Genomic DNA, 21707 nt, shown 5'->3' with positions numbered 1-21707 from the left:
CGTTTTCTGTCACATCATACTTTATAAAGTCAGAGGTTTGATATGTTAAAAATGTTAATTTAAAAGTTATAAATTCTAGTTAAAAAAGTCATAGTTTTAAATGCAGTGTTAGTTAGAAAGTTAAAAATGTATTTCCCATGTGTAATCAAACGCAGATATAGAATAAGCTGTTTGGTATCATTACTCGTGAGAAATGACCACGAAAGGGTAGATATATAAGAGAATGTTTATCCCTAATGGGTTTCTTAAGTTTTTTTTTTTTTTTTTTAAATAAAAATTAAAAAACAAACCAATCGCGGACCGCCACGAATCACTAGAATCCGCGAACAGTGTAAAAAACTTAGTAAAATCGGTTCTTAATTAGTAGTTTTTGTAACCGATCTTTAAAGGTTTTGTGGGGACCCACGCACTAAGAACCTCACTAAGGACCCTGGATAAACATGCTCTAGGGACATGATTATCGTCGGTTACAAGAGGGGGTTTTAAGTGGTGGGATCCACTTTTTGTGTTAAAAACGGTAATAGAAGAGATGAAATAAGGATCGACTTGGGTATATTTCTTGCATTGTTAGCAGGCCCCACTAACACGTGGCGGCCCGCGTTTGGTGCGCATTTCAATTTTTTTTTTTATAACCAGCCCAAAAAAAAAAAAAATTTGAGCCTATGAAAACGTGCAGGCGATAATCATGGTCTAATTCCCCTGCATGCGTGATCTTTCTCGTCCTATCATACTTCCTGAAAGTATTCTTGTCATTAGCTTCTTTGCACATGCAACATTCATCTTGGTTCTTCCCTGGTTTTCCTCTTTTATGTGCATGCATACTCATATCTATCATATTTCATCCTTACTAAGCTAGCCACATAGTGTAATTAATAACAAATTTTCCAGTGATTTAGTTGTTGATTTGAAGTACATATATATATATATATCATATGTTTTGGGAACTAATAAATTAGAAGTTAACGTATCTAAGGCAACATTTTTTTGTATTTGTCCTGCACGCTAGTGAGGACGAGGCCACGATGGTTGCGGATATTGTTGGGAAAATTTCAGATCAGTTGTTCTCAATGGAGCCACTAGATTTGAGCCATATCGTAGGGATGAACGTTCACATGGAACAGCTGAGTCCTCTTCTGAGTGTGGAATCTGAGAAAGAGGTTCGTGTGATAGGAATCTGGGGAATGGGAGGCATTGGCAAAACCACCATTGCCAAGTATCTCTACGAAGAATATTCACGTCAGTTTGATTCATCCTGTTTCATTGAAAACGTTAGGATCTTGGCACAGAATGGCCTACCGTATTTACAGGAAAAGCTTATTTCCATTCTCCAAGGCCAAAAACAAGAGACCAGCTTCTGGTGCGTGGAGAAGGGTTACAACTCTGTCAAGTCCAACCTTAAGGGTAAAGTTTTCGTCGTCCTCGACGATGTGGACAACTTGGACCAGCTCCAGGCCGTGGCGAAAACGATTGACTGGTTTGGAGCAGGGAGCAGAATCATCATAACTACAAGAGACTTTGGATTGCTCTACTCCTTTGGAGTAAGACTATTATACCATGTTAGCTTTTTGGACAGCAATGATGCCATCCAAGTCTTTAAACAAGCTGCTTTTGAACGAGGGCAAGCTCCTTCTGATGTCTACCACCAATTCTCAATCCGTGCTTCTAGGCTTGCTCAAGGCCTTCCTTCAGCCCTCGATGCTTTCGGCACATATCTCCGCCGGATTACATGGATAGAAGGGTGGGAAGATGCATTACGCATTCTTGAAACAATTCCTCATCAAAGTATCATTGATATTGTGGATACTAGCTACAGAGGTTTAGACGACAAAGAAAAATCTGCGTTTCTTCACGTTGCATGCCTCTTCAATAGAGACTCTCTCCAGCGTGTAAATGACCTTCTCGTTGATGGTGCTCTAAGGACAAACGCTTTAGAAGCGAAATCTCTCATAGAAATATCACCTGTAGATGGATGCATCACCATGCACCTCTTGATAGAACAAGCAGCAAGAAATATTGTGCTCCGAGAATCTGGCTTCTTGCCTTGGAGACAACGAATTTTGTGGGAAACTGATCCAATCATCTCCGTGCTACAAAATAACACAGTAAGATTCTTCATGTTACCATGTTAAATTTTTAAAACCAATTGACGATAACTGGATTGACACATGTCTCTTATGTCATATCCAAGCTTCCGATGTGGAAGTTTATATTCTCACATTTGCATTGTTCTAGTCTCTATGGTTTTTGCCATTACTTGTCGTATATCTACTGACCTCGATTCTCTCGTCAGGGTACAACAACAACGGAAGGTGTAGCACTAAACATGTGTAAAATGCTTCACACGTCGTCTATCAAAGGAAATGTGCTTAAGGATATCAACAGTCTCACATTCTTCAAGGCCTTCACGGATTTGAATGATATAGAGTCCAAACTGAAGTTCATTCCAGGCACAGATATGCTTCCCAGCAAACTCAGGTTACTACATTGGGATGCTTATCCTATGAAAAGTTTGCCTCCAGGATACTCTCCGCATTGCCTCGTTGAAATAATTCTGCGTCACAGTAAGCTTGAGCGTCTGTGGGATGGAACCCTGGTAAGCTATCAAAACACATTGGTATTGAGTTAGTAACTAGAGTGTGTCACAAAGCATTTAAGATATCTAAACGTCTTTTGTGTGTGTTTCTTACATCTAGGAACTCGGTCAGTTGAGGATACTAGATGTTACTGGCTCGAAGAATCTGACCAAAACTCCTGATCTTTCAAGGGCCACGCGACTAAAAGAGTTGATAATGAAAGGCTGTACAGGACTGGAGCAACCTCCAGAGTCCATTGGCGGCCTATCTTGCCTGCGAAAACTCGATTTATCGCATTGCAATGGCTTAAGAAATCTTGTTATCTATATCTCAGAAAAGAGTGTCCTGCCAGAGAGTGGACTTAGGCGACGCCGGCAAGTCATAATGAAGCTTCCCGGAGCAGTAAAGAAACGAACTTCTCTTTCAAACCTATCAATAGAAGGGAAGATACAAATCAAGTGGTGGCATCTCAGGGGAAACGCAGAGCACCTCTCTTTGATCTCCGAGCAACACATACCTGAAGAATCAATGGTGATGATGCCAAAGGAAAGATTTCCTTTTATCTCAAGCTTCTATGATTTTAAATCTCTCAGCATCAAGCGGTTTAGCTACATTGAGGATGGTGCCTCCTTCGAATGCATTAGCTTCTCAGGCTTCCCTTGCTTGGCGGAGTTGAAACTAATCAACTTGAACATCCAGAAAATCCCTGAAGACATTTGTCGGTTGCGTTCACTAGAGAAACTAGACTTGAGTGGAAATGACTTCACTAATCTACCTTCATCAATGAAGAACCTCTCTAAGTTGAAATACATCAGTCTTTCTAACTGTAGCACGCTCGAGGCGTTGCCGGAGCTGACGGAGGTGCAGACACTCAAGCTTTCCAACTGTTCCAACCTCACGTCACTGGTGGAACTTTCTCAAGATGTAGGCAGTTACAGTTTGCAAGAGCTTGAGCTAGACAACTGCAAGAATGTTCAGTCATTCTCAAACCAGCTTAGTCATTTCACTAAGTTAACATATTTAAACCTCAGTGGTAATGACTTTGAAGCAATCCCCGCAAGCATCAGAGAGCTACCATCTTTGGTAACGCTCAGCCTCAATAACTGCAAGAAGCTCAAATCAGTGGAAGAGCTTCCACAGAGTCTCAAACATCTCTATGCACACGGATGTTGTTCCCTGGTGACCGTTTCACCGAACCATTCAATCAAACACCTTGACCTTAGCCATTGCTTTAGCCTGCAACAAGATGAGCAACTAATCTCTCGGTTTCTAAACGGCGACAACGTATTAAGATTTCTTTGCTTACCTGGAACTAAAATGCCAAGATATTTTGATAACCAATCACATGGGATACGTACCAAGATCAGCCAACCTCAGACTAGGTTAACTCCCATGTTTGTAGGCTTCGCTGCATGTATCATGGTTTCTTGCGAGAGGTCGTTCTACCTTCAGTTCCCGACGTTTAGTTATGACTGGAAACGCGACGATGATAATGATGTAATTCGGATTAACCTCAAACCAAATCTCTATCTTTCTCGGGAGATTGAGGAAGGAGGGAGTGATACACGGCATCACATGGTTATCATCCACGTCCCGTGTAGCATAAACGCCGATAAAATGGAAGAGTTGCGTCTTGAGTCTCATCTTCAACTTCGGGAGGAGCAGTTTCAGTTTCCACCGGGCGAGATAAGTGCTTGTGGAACGCGAATAGTTGCAGAGGAGTGACAATTTATATAGTCTTTGGTTCGGGTTTGGAACTATGTAAACCAAATCATACCGATGTTTGGTTTCTTTATACAATCGGTTTGGTTTTTCGATTTGGTTGTGTTCCCGATTGCAAAACCGGAATTAACTGTAGTTTTAAAAATTGCTCTAGGTGGTAAATCTCTCTAACCAAAACAATTTTCTCTAAATCCGATCTATAAGACTCAAATCGGTTTGAACTATTTAAATTAGTTTAAACATTTCTAAAGCAATTTAAATCGATTTAAATGAGTATACATTTATTAAATTAAATAATAATGTTTGTAAAAATTCACAAAATTGTCTAATTTTATTTTATTTTGTATATTTAATTATGATAATTCATAAAAATAATTTTATAATTAAACCTAAAAAATAAAATATCTTATATAAATATAAACATTTATATAAAATAAATCAAAAAATCGTTAACACCTAGTCCCTTCCTAAATTCTGAATAATCCGTCTTGACGCTGGTCCTCTACGTAGTGTCTAGTTACGGCCTAATTATTTTTTGAACGTTGTCCCCAAACCGATTTACCATAAAAACAGAGTATGACTTGTTTTGATTTTTTATTTTGATAACATTGCGAGTTCTCTGATTTAGTAACTACACTTGCCTTTGATCTCTGTTCCAGAATACCTTCCTCAATGATGGAATCCTTTCAGATCGTTATTTAACTGCTTGATTTCACGCATGCAGTAAATAAGTATTGAATATTTCGAACCTTCAAAACAATTTAACAAAATTAAAAATTGTGGAAGCCACATGCTGTGAGCGGGTGTAGGAAATCCATTTGTCCATGGTCGGAGCTTTACACTCAAATTTTCGAAAGTTCCACTATGTAGTTGTGCTTATATTCAGCAAGTTTTAACCATGTTGCTGCCTCTTTGTACCATGAATACATAAACGTGGGATTCATTAGCTTAGCTTGAGATGATGGAGTCATGGATACAATAAAAGCTCAAATAAAACCAGAATAGTTAGTTTATAATGATAATGTTATATGATACATTATCAAAAGTCATTCTGACACTTGATATTGCTGTTCATTTATGGAACATCAACACCAAATCAGATGACTTCTAAGACAAGATATATGAAAGGATTTGGTCTTCCTCGTTTCCTCCTGCGTAGCATTTCTTCATTATCTCCGTAATAGTTTTCTCTTGATCTCCTTCGAGTTTTTGCAGTTCCTTCTCCCATCCCTCTTCATCCTTGCCTTGTAGAGTAGAACCGATGATTTTAAGAGTCAGGGGAAGGAAGCTTGCGACCTGGATAGCACGAAGAGAAAGTGATTCGAAACTAGTAGGAGGGTTTTTCTCTTCGAATGCAGATTGAGAAAAGAGTTGAAGAGCTTCATCGTATCTCAGAGAGCTGACTTCGTAGACGTGCTTCACACCAAATTTATCTAGCAAATTCTTGTCTTGTGTGATAAGGATGACTCTACTTCCTGAGCCACACCAACCAACAATGTCTGCTATGTCCTTTAACTGCTCCATGCTATCCACACAATCAATCACAAGGAGACCTTTTCGGTGTCCAACCGTTGATTTGATCACACCAGTGCTTACACTTTGTCCTCTTGTCTTTTTATGCGACCACCTTTGGATCATTCCTGACGTGAATGTTTCTTGTGAATATGACTCACCAGGGTCTTGCTGATAAATGTTTTTGGCGTTGTCTACAAACACATGTGCATGGAAATTTTTAGACAGATCTTCATAGGCCAGTCTCGCCAGCGTCGTCTTGCCAACGCCTCCTGGACCACAAATCCCGATCAACCGAACTTCCTCGTTAGAATTTAAATCTAACAGTTTGTACAGTGCAAGCATTTGACGGTCCAGACCGACCAGTCCACTGAATTTGGTTGTTAATGGATAAGTTTCCCTCTGATTGCTCGGCTTATCCGAGTATCGAAAGACTTCAACTCTTTTTGTAATTGCTTCGACCAGCTCTGCTTCACCGCTCCTGTAGTGGATAAAACAGAAAAATTAAACCATGAAACTGAGTGAAACAACACATGGACATGGATATATCAAAGTATAAGTTCAGGATGATGTATACAAATTATGTAAATCCTGGGGGAATAGGTTGCTGACATCGATAAGAGCCATCCTCCATGCATGATCCTTCTCAGGATATTTTTCACCAAGCTTTCTGAAGGGTTCTTCGACTTCTCCAGTCTGGTTTTTCACATTTGAAGGATCGACTTCGTAGAAGATGGGCAGAACTAACAGACGGCCTATGTCCAGAAGGTTTAGTATTGTCTGGAGCTCGTTCAGGCACCAAGCGGAGGCTAGATAGCTCCGCGAGACAACAACAACGGCGACTTTTGCATCTATGGTATATTTCCATTGGTCAGGAAACTCATAATCAGGGGACGAGTCTCTCTTCTCCAGCTTGTCATCACGTGTGTAAGTCGTAATGCCTCTTTGAGACAACGAACTATAAAGATGTGAGACCAGGCCTTTCCTGGTGTCTTCTGCGCAGCTCAGGTAGACATCAAACTCTGGGGTAGCTGATGAAGAAGAGGAAGCCATTTGACCAAAGTGATTTAGATTGTGTGAGATATTGTGAGCTAGTTTTTTTAATGGCAATATGGATATTATTGCTGCATAATAAATCCCTTACGAGGATTGAAAACGAGATTCGTATATTTTAATTTACTTTTTAAATCAATAGACATAATTTTAAAAAAGTATTGCATTGACTAGAACAAACGTGCAAGGCAGTTTGGAAGATTGAATATGACCTCTAGAGAAGGGTGTATTCAACTAAGTTGTTTTAGGTGATTTGTATTAAAACGACAAATACACTGTTACTCAAACGTAAATTTTAAAAAATATTTTAAAATTCAATGTTATTAAACTTATCATTTCATAAAACACAATAGAATTCACTATTATTGAAAGAAAATTTAAGTCATAGATTTTACAGTACTTTAAAAATTTTTAGAGTGTTTGAGAGAATTTTCTTAGCTATAAAAATAAAAATAAAAATCTCATACTTTTAGATGAAATTTTAAAGTTGTTTAACAAAAATAAATCAAATTTTAAAATTCATCTATAATCATCTAAAAACTCACTAAATTCATATTCAATACAATATATTGAGTTTTTTTGTGAATATTGAATAGCAAATTAGCCAGATGATAATCCGCGAGTATGTGCGGGGTGAGTTTTTTATACTACTGTTTTTTTATTAAATGGTTTCAACATTTGTAAAATGTTGGTCTCTTAAATATATCATCGTTGTTGAAAAGTTAACGTATTAAAGCTCATTTTAATTATTTTTAAGACTTCATATGCACAAAAGGAAATTAAGTTTTGCGGCTGACACAAATCACCAAAACCAGATAGGCAGCATCGATTGTAAAATGACAAAGGGAGATTAGGTTTTCTGCTCTCGATTTGTTTACTATTGACTCGGCACAAGTGATTTCATTTTTTATTTCTATAAAATTGTGTTTTCTTTCTCGTTTCTGTTTCACTGATATGAGTTTTTTTTTTTACTTCTTCTGTTAATTCAGTGAAATACATAAGTGTCAATTTTAAAAGATCTGTAAAAATTAGCTCCACTCCAGATACATATCTAAGAATCAAAATTTTGAAAAAAAATCACTGGCAAACTCTATTCAGAGGTTAATGTTCAAATCTAATATATTAAGCTGTTATAGAATATAAGTTCATACTTGAAATATAAATGTTTGTCTAGTATATATTCAAAAGTTCGGTATATAAATTACTTAATTCTAGAACAACAAAACAAATTACTTATTCTATTAACCTTTGAGGTTTAGTTACTTAAAAGTATACCGATAAAATATGTTTAACCATTCTAGTATATGTAAACTATGCATAAACTAAGGACTGTTTGATTTATCAAATGATAAATCATAAAACTTATATTAATAGTTCAAATCTATTGTTCTTACAATTATAATAGCTAGACAAAGTATTAGAGAGAAACATTAGACGAATGATCAAATTTCTCATTCTTAGGATAAACTTAAAAGAGTTGATTGGAAACTTATCATGATATTTCTTTAAAAGCTTTTATGGAATAAAAATCAAGACTAAATTATTTAATGAATGAAATAATATATATAGTGCTTTCAATATTAAAAATCACTTCGATGTGAAGAAGTGTATTTTTGGGATTCTCAGGATCAAATAACATATTAAAAACCACATGTTTAGAAAATAATTTATATACATAAAAGTATATACATTAGAGTAACCATATAAATCAAAATCAACATCTTTTGTTTATTTACAATCATATTTTTGGTAAACAAATCAAAACAATCATTTTATTTAGTTTATATGTTATATAATTAAACTTTAGTCATATCGACATAAATATATATAGTATATTTTAATATAAATATTTATTATTGACACTTCCTACTCATATGATTTTATTAACATTTGTATATTTGTTGTAACAAAAAATTTAAACCGTTAATCACAAAGCTCTTCGTGTGAGATTTTTCAATACAAATTTTAAAATTAAAATATTAAGATCTCAATAATTTGTCAATGCAAATTTTGAATTTAACATATTTTTATATAGAATATACTTTAATTTAAATGATATGAATATATATAATATGAATATTTATTAATAAGACTTCATATATATACGATTTATGATCATTTGTATCTTGCTTGAACAAAAAAAAAGTTATACCATTGCTCACAAAATTTTAAATGTGGAATTTTTACCATTTTTAGTAATTTATTGTCATTTTAAAAAATTCAAAATATAACAAACAGAAAAAAAATCTAACTTATTTATTATATGCTTAATGTTATTGTTTATTTTTTTTAATAATATAAAATTAAATAAATAAGAGAGAAGATACAAAAATTGTTATCGAATATGTATTATTTATAATCATTAATTATCATATATATGTTAATCATATTAGGTAATTCCGTAACTTTTATTTAAGAAAATAATTGAGAATATTCTTTTGTACACTACTAATCAATTTAATAGTTAGTTTAATAAAAAAATATAATCTATATTTATATGAACCAATTTATTTTTCTAAAGATTTTAAAAATCATCGTAATGATGACACGTGACTACAAAAACATAAAAACACGTTGTAATGGTCTAATTAATATACAGGGGATATCTTTGAATGGAAAAAAAGTGCTTATGAAAGTATGTACGTATACATATGGAATGTCCATCTGTCAAGTTTAATTCAAAAAAAAAACAGATTATACAAAGAGATGAAAGTGTCGTGATTTATGTCAATTACTTTAAGTTTATGCCCATTTACTAATGAAATTATTAATCAAAAGTGACTTCGTCCACCACCAATAAAAAAAAAAAAATTATGCAGAAGTGGTCAAGCGGGAAATTTACATTGAACTTTTACCCAAGAGAGAGTAGTTGAAACTGAGAAAATATTAAGACAGACAATCAAATATGCCAAAAGAGAGAGTCTATTCTTCTTTCTTCAACACCATCGTCAATGGCTTCCTCTTCAACTTCTCAAAAAGACTACGATGTCTTCCTCAGCTTCCGAGGGACAGATACACGCCACAACATCGTCAGCCATTTGCACAAAGCACTTGTTGACAATGGAATTCGTACCTTTAAAGACGATAGGGATCTCGAAGATGGCAACATCATTTCCGACCAACTTGTCAAGGTTATACAAACTTCTTTGTTCGCTGTGGTTGTTCTCTCTGAAAACTACGCTACTTCAAGCTGGTGTTTGCAGGAACTCCGACAGATAATGGAGCTTCGCAATGAGGAGAAGATCCATGTCGTTCCCGTCTTCTACAAAGTAGAGCCTTCTGACGTGAGACATCAAAAAGGAACCTTCGAGGCTGCGTTTCAGCGACACAGTGATCAAAGGAAGATTCTCGAATGGAAAGGAGCTCTCACCCAAGTTGGCAATCTGTCAGGCAAGCATTCCAGGACATGGTAATCTTTTACTTTGTAACACCTGCCCTTGATTTTAAATCTTGGTTACCAAAAGTTTTTTTTTGGGCTGAAACTGATTTAAAGGAATTAACTTGCTTTGCCTGTTAGTAAAGATAAGTCTTTAACATATATATAGCAGTTCATTATATGCATGGTAATTAGTTTTCTACTTTATGTAACGGCCTTCCTGAATAAGAATTATCTAAACCAATCTAAAACATGTAACATAACGCTCAATATTTACATCTTTTGAGGATCAAGATTAATAAGATAATCTGATTAACCATACATTGTTCATCTTTATTAGATTGTATAATGGATAGTGTCGATCTAAGAAGTAAAATGTGTTATCACGAAAATGAAAAACCATGTACATTCTTCTCTCGTCTTTGGGATTGAAACAAATGTTTGCTTCTTGTGTTAGCAAGGATGAAGCAACGATGGTAGCCGATATAGTTGGAAATATCTCAAGCCCACTGCTAAAGGTGAAGCCTGCAAATTTGATCAATCAAGAGAATTTAGTTGGGATGGAAGCACACATGGTGAACCTGAATCTCCTTTTGAATATGGAGTCTGAAAATGAGGTTCTCATGATAGGAATATGGGGTATGGGAGGCATAGGCAAAACCACCATTGCTAAGTGTCTCTATGATCGATTTTCAAGTCAATTTCCAGTTCATTATTTCATAGAAGACATTAAGAAGGTTTATAAGAACAAGAGTCCATCCTACTTACAGGAAAGATTCCTCGCCAACATCCCCAGTGGTAAGAAAAATCGTTTCCTTGAAGGAGGATCCAACAATGAGATAAAGGAAAGACTAGGGAACAAAAAAGTATTCATTGTGCTTGATGGTGTGGATAAAGCGGAGCAGATACATGCACTGGCCTGGTTTGGTTTAGGGAGCCGAATAATCATAACTACACGTGCCATGGGTCTGCTCACCTCCTGCAGAGTAGACAATGTATATGAGGTTAAATGCTTGGAGGATAATGATGCCCTCCAGGTCTATAAGAAGTCAGCCTATGGAGGAAGAGCGCCTCCTTCTGATGGCTTTGAGCAACTCTTCATTAGAGCGTCTCAGCTAGCTCACGGCCTTCCCTCTGCCCTAGTGGCTTATGCCACATATCTCAGTGAAAGCACAACCATAGAGACGTGGGAAGAAGAACTACGTTCACTTGAAGCAAGGCCACACAAACGTGTCGAGGAGATTCTGAGAATTAGCTACAATGATTTAGATGAACTTGACAAAACAGCTTTCCTTCATGTTGCCTGTCTCTTTAACGGATACCTTTTTAACCATGTCACTTCCCTTCTTGATGAAGGTCGTCCTAGGATGAATCATTTAAATGCAAAGTCTCTCATCAGCATATCGACAGATGGATGTATAAACATGCATTGCTTGGTTGAACAAACAGGAAGGGAAATCGTGCGCCAAGAATCCGGGAACAGGCCTTCTAAACAAAGGTTTCTATGGGATCCTAACGAGATATATGATGTACTGAACAATAATATAGTAAGTTATTCTAATTCCCTCTAAATTGTTGTTGTAAGTAGAACTGATCTGAATATGCTCAGTGGCTTTGGTGTTTCTATCAACAGGGTACGGATCAAAATGAAGGTGTGACACTGCACATGTGTGATATGCTTCGCACATTATTTATGAGTGATGAAGTATTTAGCAACATGCGTTTTCTAAACTTTTTCAAGTTCTTCCAGCACTTGGGTGATATAGAATCCAAGGTACAGTTTAAGTCAGATTGTCTTCAGTTTCCTGTTAAACTTAAGCTACTAAATTAGGATGCATATCCGTTGGAAAAGTTGCCATATAGGTTCCAGCACCACAATCTGGTGGAACTCAATCTCCGATACAGCAACCTCGAGAGTCTATGGAACGAAGCTGTAGTAAGATAACTTTAGAAAACAAATGTTAGTTCCCTCTTTAAGACCAATGATTAATAATGCTTTAATTAACATAGGATCAGAAGCTCTGGAAGCTGCGGAGACTAGATGTGACCGGTTCGAGGAATCTAATAAAGCTTCCAGATCTTTCAACAGCCGCGAATTTTGAGGAATTGATAATAGAAAGCTGCATGAGGCTACAGAACATCCCAGAGTCGATAAGCAGATCACATAATCTCAAAAAACTCAACGCAATCAACTGTGATCTCCTTAGGGGTGTCATATTCAATGTTGACTTTCTTAAAGGCAGGCGTAGACAGACGGGCAGCTGGCGAACCATGTTACAGTTTCAGAGAGAAATAGCGAGGCTGGATTTTCTTACGGACCTATCCATCGAGGGCCAGCTAGATATAGACTTATTTGACCTTTGTGGCAGTGCAGAGTGATGTGCCGCAGTCCACGAATCATTACATGGAACCAGCTCAGCGTGGAGTTCAGGACGTTCTGAGCATTTCAACCGAAGTTCATGTTTTTCATCATGCCAGACTTGAGAAGGATCATGCCAGACTTGAGAAAGATCATGCTAGACTTGAGAATGATCATGCCAGACTTGAGAAAGATCATGCCATACTTGACTTGGATCATGAGGTTTCACAAAATGATCGAGACTTCTCTCTTTTGGCTCGATTGGCTCGTACCGCATGTACCAACGACCGTGTTGATGACCTCTCTACCTTGTTCGATCCGATCATGGACTTTTCCTTTGGAAATTTCTCTAAGGCAAGGATCCTTAAGCTATCAGAAGACTTGGGCTTTGTTGGAACGCAACTTGTCCGATCAGAACGTCCCGCGGCCCTTGCTGATCGTCCCGCCTATGTGCTGATCCTTACCGCTTTGGACTTAGCCGGTTCGGATGCATCTGGACAGAAGCCGAACGGTCACTTTGACTAGCTTTCTCTCTTTATTTCCGTGTATTGACTAGATCTAGATCTAGATCTAGTTTTCTATTTAATTCCTAGATCTACAAAACTCTATAAGTATGAAACTCTTTCATTTTAATAGAGAAAGAAATCGATTTTGTCAAAAGCTTTTGAGTTAAACTATTTGTTCTTCGTTTAAGAACTTGTCTTGTTTCTTGGTGAGTCATATCCAAGTAAACACTTCCTCAAATCGTTGGCCTTGTGAGTCATATCAAGCAACGACGAGAGATCCTTCATTTGGTGGTCTTGTGAGTCATATCAAGCACCATTTGGAGTCGGGAATATCGAAGGCCTTTCCGCTAACCTTCGTGCGACCCTTCAATCCATTCAGTTCTCCATCCGGAGTTCATATCCAAATCTGATCCATTCGAGTGAACCGATCTTAGGGTCCTTCACAGAGCACTTCTCCTTTAGCTCCAAGCAACAGATCCCTGATAAATCGATGACAATGGAACAGAATACAGTAACGCCTAGGCTTATGTCAGATTCTGACAGTATAAAATCACTTGAGATCAAGCGGTTGGGTTACATAGAATCTAATGCTCCTTTCAGCTGTAACAGCTTTGAATGCTTTCCATTTTTGACCAAGCTAAAGCTAATAAACCTAAACATCCAAGAAATCGCAGGAGACATATCTGACCTGCAATTCCTAGAGACACTGGACCTCACCGGAAACGATTTTAAGTCACTACCCTCTACCATGGGACAAATTGCCAAGTTGAAGTATCTCAGCCTTCAAAACTGCCGGGAACTCCGAGCACTGCCACAACTTGGTCAGGTGGAGAGACTCACACTTTCTGGCTGTGTGAAGCTCCGATCATTGAGGGGACTTGTTGGTGTAGAGTTGCTTGAGCTGCGCCTCGAAAACTGCAGGGGTCTTCGCTCATTGTCGGAGGAGCTTAGTCACTTCACCAAGATAACGTATCTAGACCTCAGCAGCCTAGAGTTTGAGACAATCCCCGCAAGCATCAGAGAGCTTCCATCTTTGGGAACTCTCTGCCTCAACAAATGCAATCATCTCATATCACTGGAAGAGCTTCCACTGAGCCTCAGTTACCTCTACGCACACGGCTGCGAATCCCTGAAGAATGTTTCTCTTTCACCACATCATTCAATCAAACACCTTGATCTCAGCCATTGCTTCAATCTTCATCAAGAACAAGATTTGCTTTCTCAGTTCATAAACCAAGGACAAAATCAACAAGTAAGTTCTCTTATCCTTTTTTCCTCCGATTCAATGCTAAGGTTTTGATGATTAATCACATTGCTATTCGTAGGTTAAACCGCGATTTGCTTGCTTACCAAAAGCCGAAATGCCCCGAGACTTTGAGAATCGATCCCTAGGAACGTGTACGACGATCAGCTTACCTCCGATTCGCGATTCCCACAGGTTCGTGGGATTCGATGCTTGTATCATCGTTGCTTGCCAAAGGAGCTTCCATCTCCGATTCCCGGCGTTTTCTTATCACTGGAGCTACGAAGCTGGGAGGGGGGGGGGGTGTTTCGGGTTAGCCTCAAACCAGATCTAAACCGTTCGTCGGAGATAGATGTTACTTCGCATCACCTGATCGTTATCCAAGTCCCAAGCAGCATCGACGACGAAGAAATCGACGAGTTGCAATTCGAATCACATCTTCGCGTTGCCGAGGAGTTTGAGTATCCACCGGGCGAGATAAGTGCGTGTTGATCGAGTTCGCTTGGTTGCGAGAGAAAGCCTGCGCCTGGATCAATTGGCGATTGCCACTTGAGTTTCGGTTTACTCGGTTTACTTCAAATTTATTCTTCTGAGAGTTTCTATACAATTTGACGGTTTAGCGAGATCACACGCATATATTCTTCTCATTCAGATATACTATGTCTTCTTCACCCTCTTCTATTTTTCAGAGTTTCGATCAGTTCGTTGCCAAAATAAAATAGTAATGTTTAATGCGCAATTACAATTTGTTCTACAAATTAAACAAAGTCTGTCTTTAAAGGATTACATTTTCTGTTTCTTCTATGGTTCATACTTAAAAAGATGGCCAGGCCTGAAAAATGTAAAGAGGGATGAAGGAAGGAAACCAGCGACTCTGGCAGCACGAAGGGAGAGTGATCCTAAGATAGCATGTGGTGTGTTGCTGATTAAATGCAGATCGAGAGAAGAGTCAACGTGTCTCAAAGGCTGAACCCCGCTTCTATCTACACCCAGCGAGTTACTCGTTTGACTATATAATATATCAACATGGAGCATCAATTTTCTTGCTTTCTTGGCTTTCGTAAAATCACCAGACAGTGCTCTTATAAAGATGGAGACACGCAAATTTTAACCAACGCGACAAGAGTTATGTTCTTAACGACTAAAACATACATACGCCTTTGGAAGCGAAAGCAATACTGTAGAGTGCTTCACCTACTCATCACTTTGGTGAGACAATATAAAATTAAGGATTTGATTATTACTAGGTTTTTTTTAAACCTTTGGTAATCTCAGATCCATAAAAAGGTGGTGCGGTATACAGATGGACTCTTACCTCGGGTATTCAAATAGACTCTAGAATAAGTCTATATCCGTGTAGTCATAAGGTAAAATGTATTGTAATGCATTCGAATTTAGGTTACTTAGCAATTCTAAGATCTATCTACCAGTAGACTACCACTTTGTGGTTGATATTTCTTAGTTGCTATTGTCCAGCTTTTCTTTTTTATGACTTCTATAATACTACCAGCTTTCTCTTTGTATCTTATGAATTTGGTCCAAAGAAAGGTAGATCACTTTTGATTTTGGTCCCTGGGGGATGAGTGCTCCAATACCCACGTGTCCAAGTTCTCATGAATCAGTTAAGGACTCAAAGCCTATAGACATAGAATTAAAAGTTTAATAAATTGTTTACAACAAAAATAAATTAAGAAAACGACGAAGTAGCAATTATTATGTTTTGGTTGTTCAAAGGACAATGAAGGCATAACACTATGCTTGACTTGCACTTAAGCTTTATTTCATTACCCAAAAAGAAGGTTAGGTGCTTGATTAAGAACTCAACCCAAGTTTTAGTATAATACAATCCTTATTCCTATCTCGTTTTGCATGCTTACACTTTCCTTAAATTACTATACTCAAGAAATTTGGTTATAATAATAAGTCTATTGTGAAACTTAGGATTTAGAGCTGTAAGTTTTTGTATATTATTAATCATAACTTAAGGTGCATTTATATATGAGAGTTTACAAAGATCAAATGGAAAGACATAATATGGAAATATTACAAAACATAAACATAAAGGGAAAAAGAAATAGAGTTTCATTTTCTCTAACTAAAGTAAGCTGCCTCTCTCCCTCTCTCTATGTCGTGGCCGCCTCTCTCTCTCTCTCTAAGTGTATGGCCGGTTATGGACATCCATCAATTGATTTATAACACTCTCCCTTGGATGTCATAACCATACATGGATTGTAATACACTTAATGTTGCATCATTAAAACCTTATCAGGAAAATCCACTGAGACAAAACCATGATGAAGTAAAAAGAGTACAACACGCACTACTCTCCCTGATGTGAACCTCAGGGGAGGTCTTTCAGCCTACGCATCCAAATCTGATGCGTGAGATTCCTGAACGTGCAGGTCGGAAGTGCCTTAGTGAATAGATCGGCCAAATTTTCATTGGATCGTACTTGGACCACTTTGACCTCTCCGGCCTTTTGTAAATCGTGGGCAAAGAAGAACTTAGGCAAAATATGTTTTGAGCCGTCTTTGAGCTGAGCAATGCAAGCCGCATTGTCCTCGAACATCACAGTCGGTTCTTTGCACTCGACCATCCCACAATTTGATCGGGCATGTTGGGTCATCGACCTCAACCAGACGACCTCGCGGCTGGCCTCATGAATGGCCAATATTTCCGAGTGATTAGACGATGTGGCCGTGATGGTTTGTTTCATGGAACGCCATGATATGGCCCTACCTCCATGTGTAAAGACATATCCTGTCTGTGATCGAGCTTGAAGTGGATCTGATAAATAACCAGCATCAGCAAAGCTAACTAAACCATCTTTGTTATGGTTAGTATAAAACAGACCCAAGTCTTTCGTTCCTTGCAGGTAACGGAGAACATGTTTAATCCCGTTTCAGTGCCTCTGGGTCGGACAGGAGCTAAACCTAGATAGTAGGTTCACGGCAAAGGCTATATCAGGCCGTGTGTGAGTTGTCAAGTACATTAAAGCTCCTATGGCACTGAGATATGGCATTTCGGGACCAAGGACATCCTCATCGTTCATCTTGGGATGGAAGGGATCAGTGCCCAGGCCGAGGGATCTCACGACCATGGGACTGGTCGGTGGATGGCAATCGGCCATATTAAACCTCTTGAGTACCTTTTCTGTATAAGCCATTTGATGCACAAGGATACCATCATTTATGTACTCAAGCTGTAATCCCAAACAGAATTTTGTTTTCCCGAGATCTTTCATCTCAAATTCTTTCTTAAGGTATTCAACCGTTTGGGAAATCTCTCCAGAGGTTCCAAGGATGTTCAGATCATCAACATATACTGCTATGATCACGAATCCTTTGTTTTTGAATTTCTTAATGAAAATACATGGACTGATAGGGTCATTTCTATATCCCTCTTTCACTAGGTACTCACTTAGTCTATTGTACCACATCCGTCCGGATTGTTTCAGTCCATAAAGAGATTTATTCAGCTTAATACAATGCTGTTCTCGAGAACTCTCTTTGTTTTTTAATTCGATACCTTCTGGGACTTTCATATAGATTTCATTATCCAGTGGACCATATAGGTATGCGGTTACAACATCCATTAACCGTAAATCTAGACCTTCTCTCACGACCAGACTCATTAGGAATCTGAAGGTCGTAGCATCCACCACATGGGAGTATGTCTCCTCATAGTCTATTCCTGGTCTTTGTTAGAATCCTTGTGCACCAAATCGGGCTTTATGCCTCACGACTTCACCATTCTCATTTCTCTTTCTCACAAAAACCCATTTATATCCCACTGGTTTGATATCATGAGGTGTCCGGATTATTTGGCCAAATACACCTCTTTTTCTCAATGATTCTAACTCCACGTTTATGGCTTCTTTCCATTTAAGCCAATCTGGCTGTTGCATGCATTCATATATAGACGTGGGTTCATAATCCTCGTTATCCATAAGTTCAAGTGCTACTTCATAAGCAAATATATCATCCATGTCGACATGTTTTTTGTTCCATTGTTTTCCAGACAAGACATAGTTTATTGAGATCTCATTATTATCTGCACCATCAGTACCATGAATCATGGCGTCCCAAGAATCATTGTTTGGCACAACAGGGCCGGCCACATCAGTGGTATCAGGTCCGGCCATGTCTAAAGCCGTAGGGTTGGACGCGGCCACATCACGGGCTGGATCGGCCGCGGCCACATCACGGGCTGGATCGACCGCGGCCACATCACGGGCTGGATCGGCCGCGGCCATGTCTGGTGTCTTATGAACCTCGGTTTCATTTTATGCACCTTTCTTTGTTTTTCGAGGGTTCTTATCTTTGGAACCTATTGGTCTACCACGTTTCACATGTTGTCTAGACTCTGTAGCAACTTGATTGTGTCCTTCTTGAACATCAATTCTTATTGGTGCATTAGCAGCTGGTATATATGACTTTGTCACTCTTTTCGGGTCAACAAAGGAATCTGACAATTGATTAGCTAGCTATTGTAAATGAATGATCTTTTGAACTTCTAGATCACATTCTTGAGTTCGAGGATCTTGCCAAGTTATGGATGTATGATTCCATGCGATTTCTTTTACCATTTTACTGCTATCTCCCCCTAATGTTGGAAGTTCGGATTCATTAAAATGACAATCCGCGTATTTGGCCTTAAACAAATCACTCGTAGTTGGCTCGAGATACTTTAAAATCATGGGGGAATCAAATCCAACACATATCCCCATCCTCCTTTGAGGTCCCATCTTTGTTCTCTGTGGTGGAGCTATTGGAACATAAACGGCACAGCCGAATGTCCTAAGATGGATACGTCTAGCTAATGACCCGTAAGTAATTGTAATGGGGAATACTTATATTCACTTGATGGCCTGATGTGTATGAGCTCGGCCGCGTGAAGGACCGCATGTCCCCACGCTGAGACCGGAAGTCTCGACCTCATGAGTAATGGTCGAGCTATGAGCTGTATGCGCTTTATAAATGATTCGGCCAAGCCGTTCTGTGTATGTACATGTGCCACGGAGTGTTCCACACTTACCCCCATGGACATACAATAATCATTAAACGCTTGGGAAGTGAACTCACCAGCATTGTCTAGACGTATAGTCTTTAAAGGAAAATCTGAAAAATGGGCTCGTAATCGAATTATCTGAGCAAGCAACCTAGCAAATGCTTGGTTTCAGGATGATAGGAGACAGACATGCGACCATCTAGTGGACGCATCGATGATGACCATGAAATATCGAAATGTCCCACAAGGTGGGTGAATTGGTCCACAAATGTCTCCTTGAATCCTTTCCAAAAAGTTTATAATCTCCTTAGTGACTTTAACTGGTGATGACCTAGAAATGAGTTTCCCTTGGGAACAAGCAACACAAGATAGGTGCTTAGGGATGATTTGTTTCTCTTTAAGGGAATGACCGTTTGAGTTCAGGATCAGTTTACGCATCATGGACGAACAAGGATGGCCAAGCCGGTCGTGCCATAAAGTGAAGTTGTCGATTGTCTCTTTGTTAAAAGTGGCATTGGCCTCGATCATACTGACTTTAGTATGGTAAAGACCAGTAGATAGTGTGGGTATGGATTCTAAGACTTTCTTATGACCTTGGGCGAGATCAATGATCTGGAGGAACTCTTTGTGTCCTTCGCCCTTGGTTTCAATATGATAGCCATTCAATAAAATGTCTTTAAAGCTTAATAGACTTCTTTTAGAGTTGGATGAATACAAGGTATCTGATTTCTCAAGATGTGTAGCCATAGGCAACAGGATATTGGCCTGGCTGTGCTCCTCTGTGAGACTAGCAATACCCGCAATGGTGGAGATGGTGGCGTTTTTCAGAGTTAAATTTATGAAATATCTCTTATCTTTTAAGATCGTGTGGCTTGATCCACTGTCCACAACGAGTACATCATTGTTCTCGTTTATTTCTATAACAAGATTTAAAAGGATGCTACTTAGAGACTTCATATATAAAGAAAACTTTTATTTTATTATAGGTCTTTAAAACAAGTTCAAAATAAAAGACTACATAAAAATTAAAAACACCAAAACACAGAACACAGAATTTCAGATTATAATGTCGAAATCATACTTCAGTCTTTAAGACAATCTGAACTTTCATAATCCATAAGATCGTCATTCTCATGATTGAAGTCTTTTTCATTGTCTTGATAGGTCATGTGGGCTTCAGGATTCTTCCCTTTCAAACTCTCTTGATAGAGATCAACTAGATGCTTGGGAGTCCTACAAGTCTTAGCCCAATGATTACCCATACCACATCTATGGCACACTGATTTACTTGAGTTGGTCGAGTGTTGAGGTTTGAACGAAGATCCACGGCCGCGACCATGGCCTCTTCCAAATGAGCCATGATCACGTCTATGATCTCGTCCATTCTGATTCCCTCGTCTGCGGCCAAAGGAACTTCGGCCACGGCCACGTCCGTTTCTACTTCCTCGACCACGGCCATGATAGTCGTTTCTTTGGACATGGTGGGACTCTTTATTGTCCTCAGTGGTGTGTGCTTCAGGTGGTGCTGCTGAGCCAACAAGTCTCATCTCACTGTTTCTCATTAATAATTCATTATTCTGCTCAGCAAGCAAGAGACAAGAAATAAGATCAGCATAGCTCTTAAAACCTTTCTCATGGTACTGTTGTTGTAACAACACATTGCTTGTGTGGAAAGTGGAAAAGGTTTTCTCAAGCATATCCTCATCCGTAATACTTTCACCACACAGTTTCAATTTTGAAACGATCTTAAACATGGCCGAGTTGTACTCATCTACGGACTTATAGTCTTGGATTCTTAGATCTCTCCAATCAGACCGAGCCTTAGGTAAGATCACCGTTTTCTGGTGATCATATCTCGATTTCAATTCGTTCTAAAGATCTAGTGGATTCTCAATGGTTAGATATTGATCCTTGAGACTCTCAGCTAGATGATGACGAATGATCATGATGGATCTGTAACGATCCTTCTCATTAGGATTACTGTTCTCGGTGATACATTCACCGAGACCTTTGGATTTCAAGATGATCTTAGCATCAAGCGCCCATTGAAGGTAATTATCTCCAGAGAGATTTAGGGCAGCAAAATCCAGGTTGTTGATTTTTCGACATCTGCAATCATAGATTAATATTTTTTAGATCTTTTAGGAATAGAGTTTAAACGAATAGGGTTTTAAGTTTAAACAATCAATCAATCAAGCCTAACGGCCAAGATCTATGCCTCACGGCCAATCAGCAAGCCGCACGGCCAAGTATGCAATCAGTTCGATATTATGCATATAGTTTGTCATGTAATTGCAATCATAACATTCAATGTTTCTATATGATGCAATCAATACAAACAAAATTCGGCCAA

The 21707-nt window shown here is 38.5% G+C and overlaps 1 protein-coding gene, 1 long non-coding RNA gene and 2 pseudogenes across 2 annotated transcripts; 2 read left to right on the top strand and 2 right to left on the bottom strand.

Annotated features, from left to right (window-relative positions):
• Nucleotides 1-1014: 1014 nt before the first annotated feature.
• LOC106403285 lies at nucleotides 1015-4597 on the top strand (annotated as a pseudogene).
• Nucleotides 4598-5165: 568 nt separating this feature from the next.
• Nucleotides 5166-7335, bottom strand: LOC106403284 (disease resistance protein CHS1-like). Its single transcript, XM_013844129.3, has 2 exons — nucleotides 6385-7335; nucleotides 5166-6288 (listed from the first exon to the last, which is right to left on the bottom strand). The coding sequence occupies exons 1-2, from the start codon at nucleotides 6858-6860 to the stop codon at nucleotides 5403-5405; spliced, it is 1362 nt and encodes a 453-aa protein (XP_013699583.1). The 5' UTR covers nucleotides 6861-7335; the 3' UTR covers nucleotides 5166-5402.
• A 2424-nt stretch (nucleotides 7336-9759) lies between these two features.
• Nucleotides 9760-14836, top strand: LOC106403280 (annotated as a pseudogene).
• On the bottom strand, nucleotides 10497-14651 carry LOC125589117. The gene is made up of 2 exons (XR_007325303.1): nucleotides 11005-14651; nucleotides 10497-10761 (listed from the first exon to the last, which is right to left on the bottom strand). It is a non-coding gene; the product is annotated as an uncharacterized LOC125589117 (long non-coding RNA).
• Nucleotides 14837-21707: the final 6871 nt, after the last annotated feature.

This window comes from Brassica napus, chromosome C6, assembly GCF_020379485.1.
Source record: "Brassica napus cultivar Da-Ae chromosome C6, Da-Ae, whole genome shotgun sequence".
Classification (NCBI taxonomy): domain Eukaryota; kingdom Viridiplantae; phylum Streptophyta; class Magnoliopsida; order Brassicales; family Brassicaceae; genus Brassica; species Brassica napus.
The sequence above is the reverse complement of the archived record's forward strand: the minus strand, read 5'-3'. Positions and strand labels throughout refer to the sequence as shown.

Bases quoted from the DNA above. Each gene is read 5' to 3' on its own strand.
- LOC106403284 (XM_013844129.3), bottom strand. From the start codon at position 6,860: ATGGCTTCCTCTTCTTCATCAGCTACCCCAGAGTTTGATGTCTACCTG. The intron at 6,289-6,384 runs GTATACATCATC...TATCCACTACAG, and splicing joins CCCCAGGATTTACATAATTT to GAGCGGTGAAGCAGAGCTGG.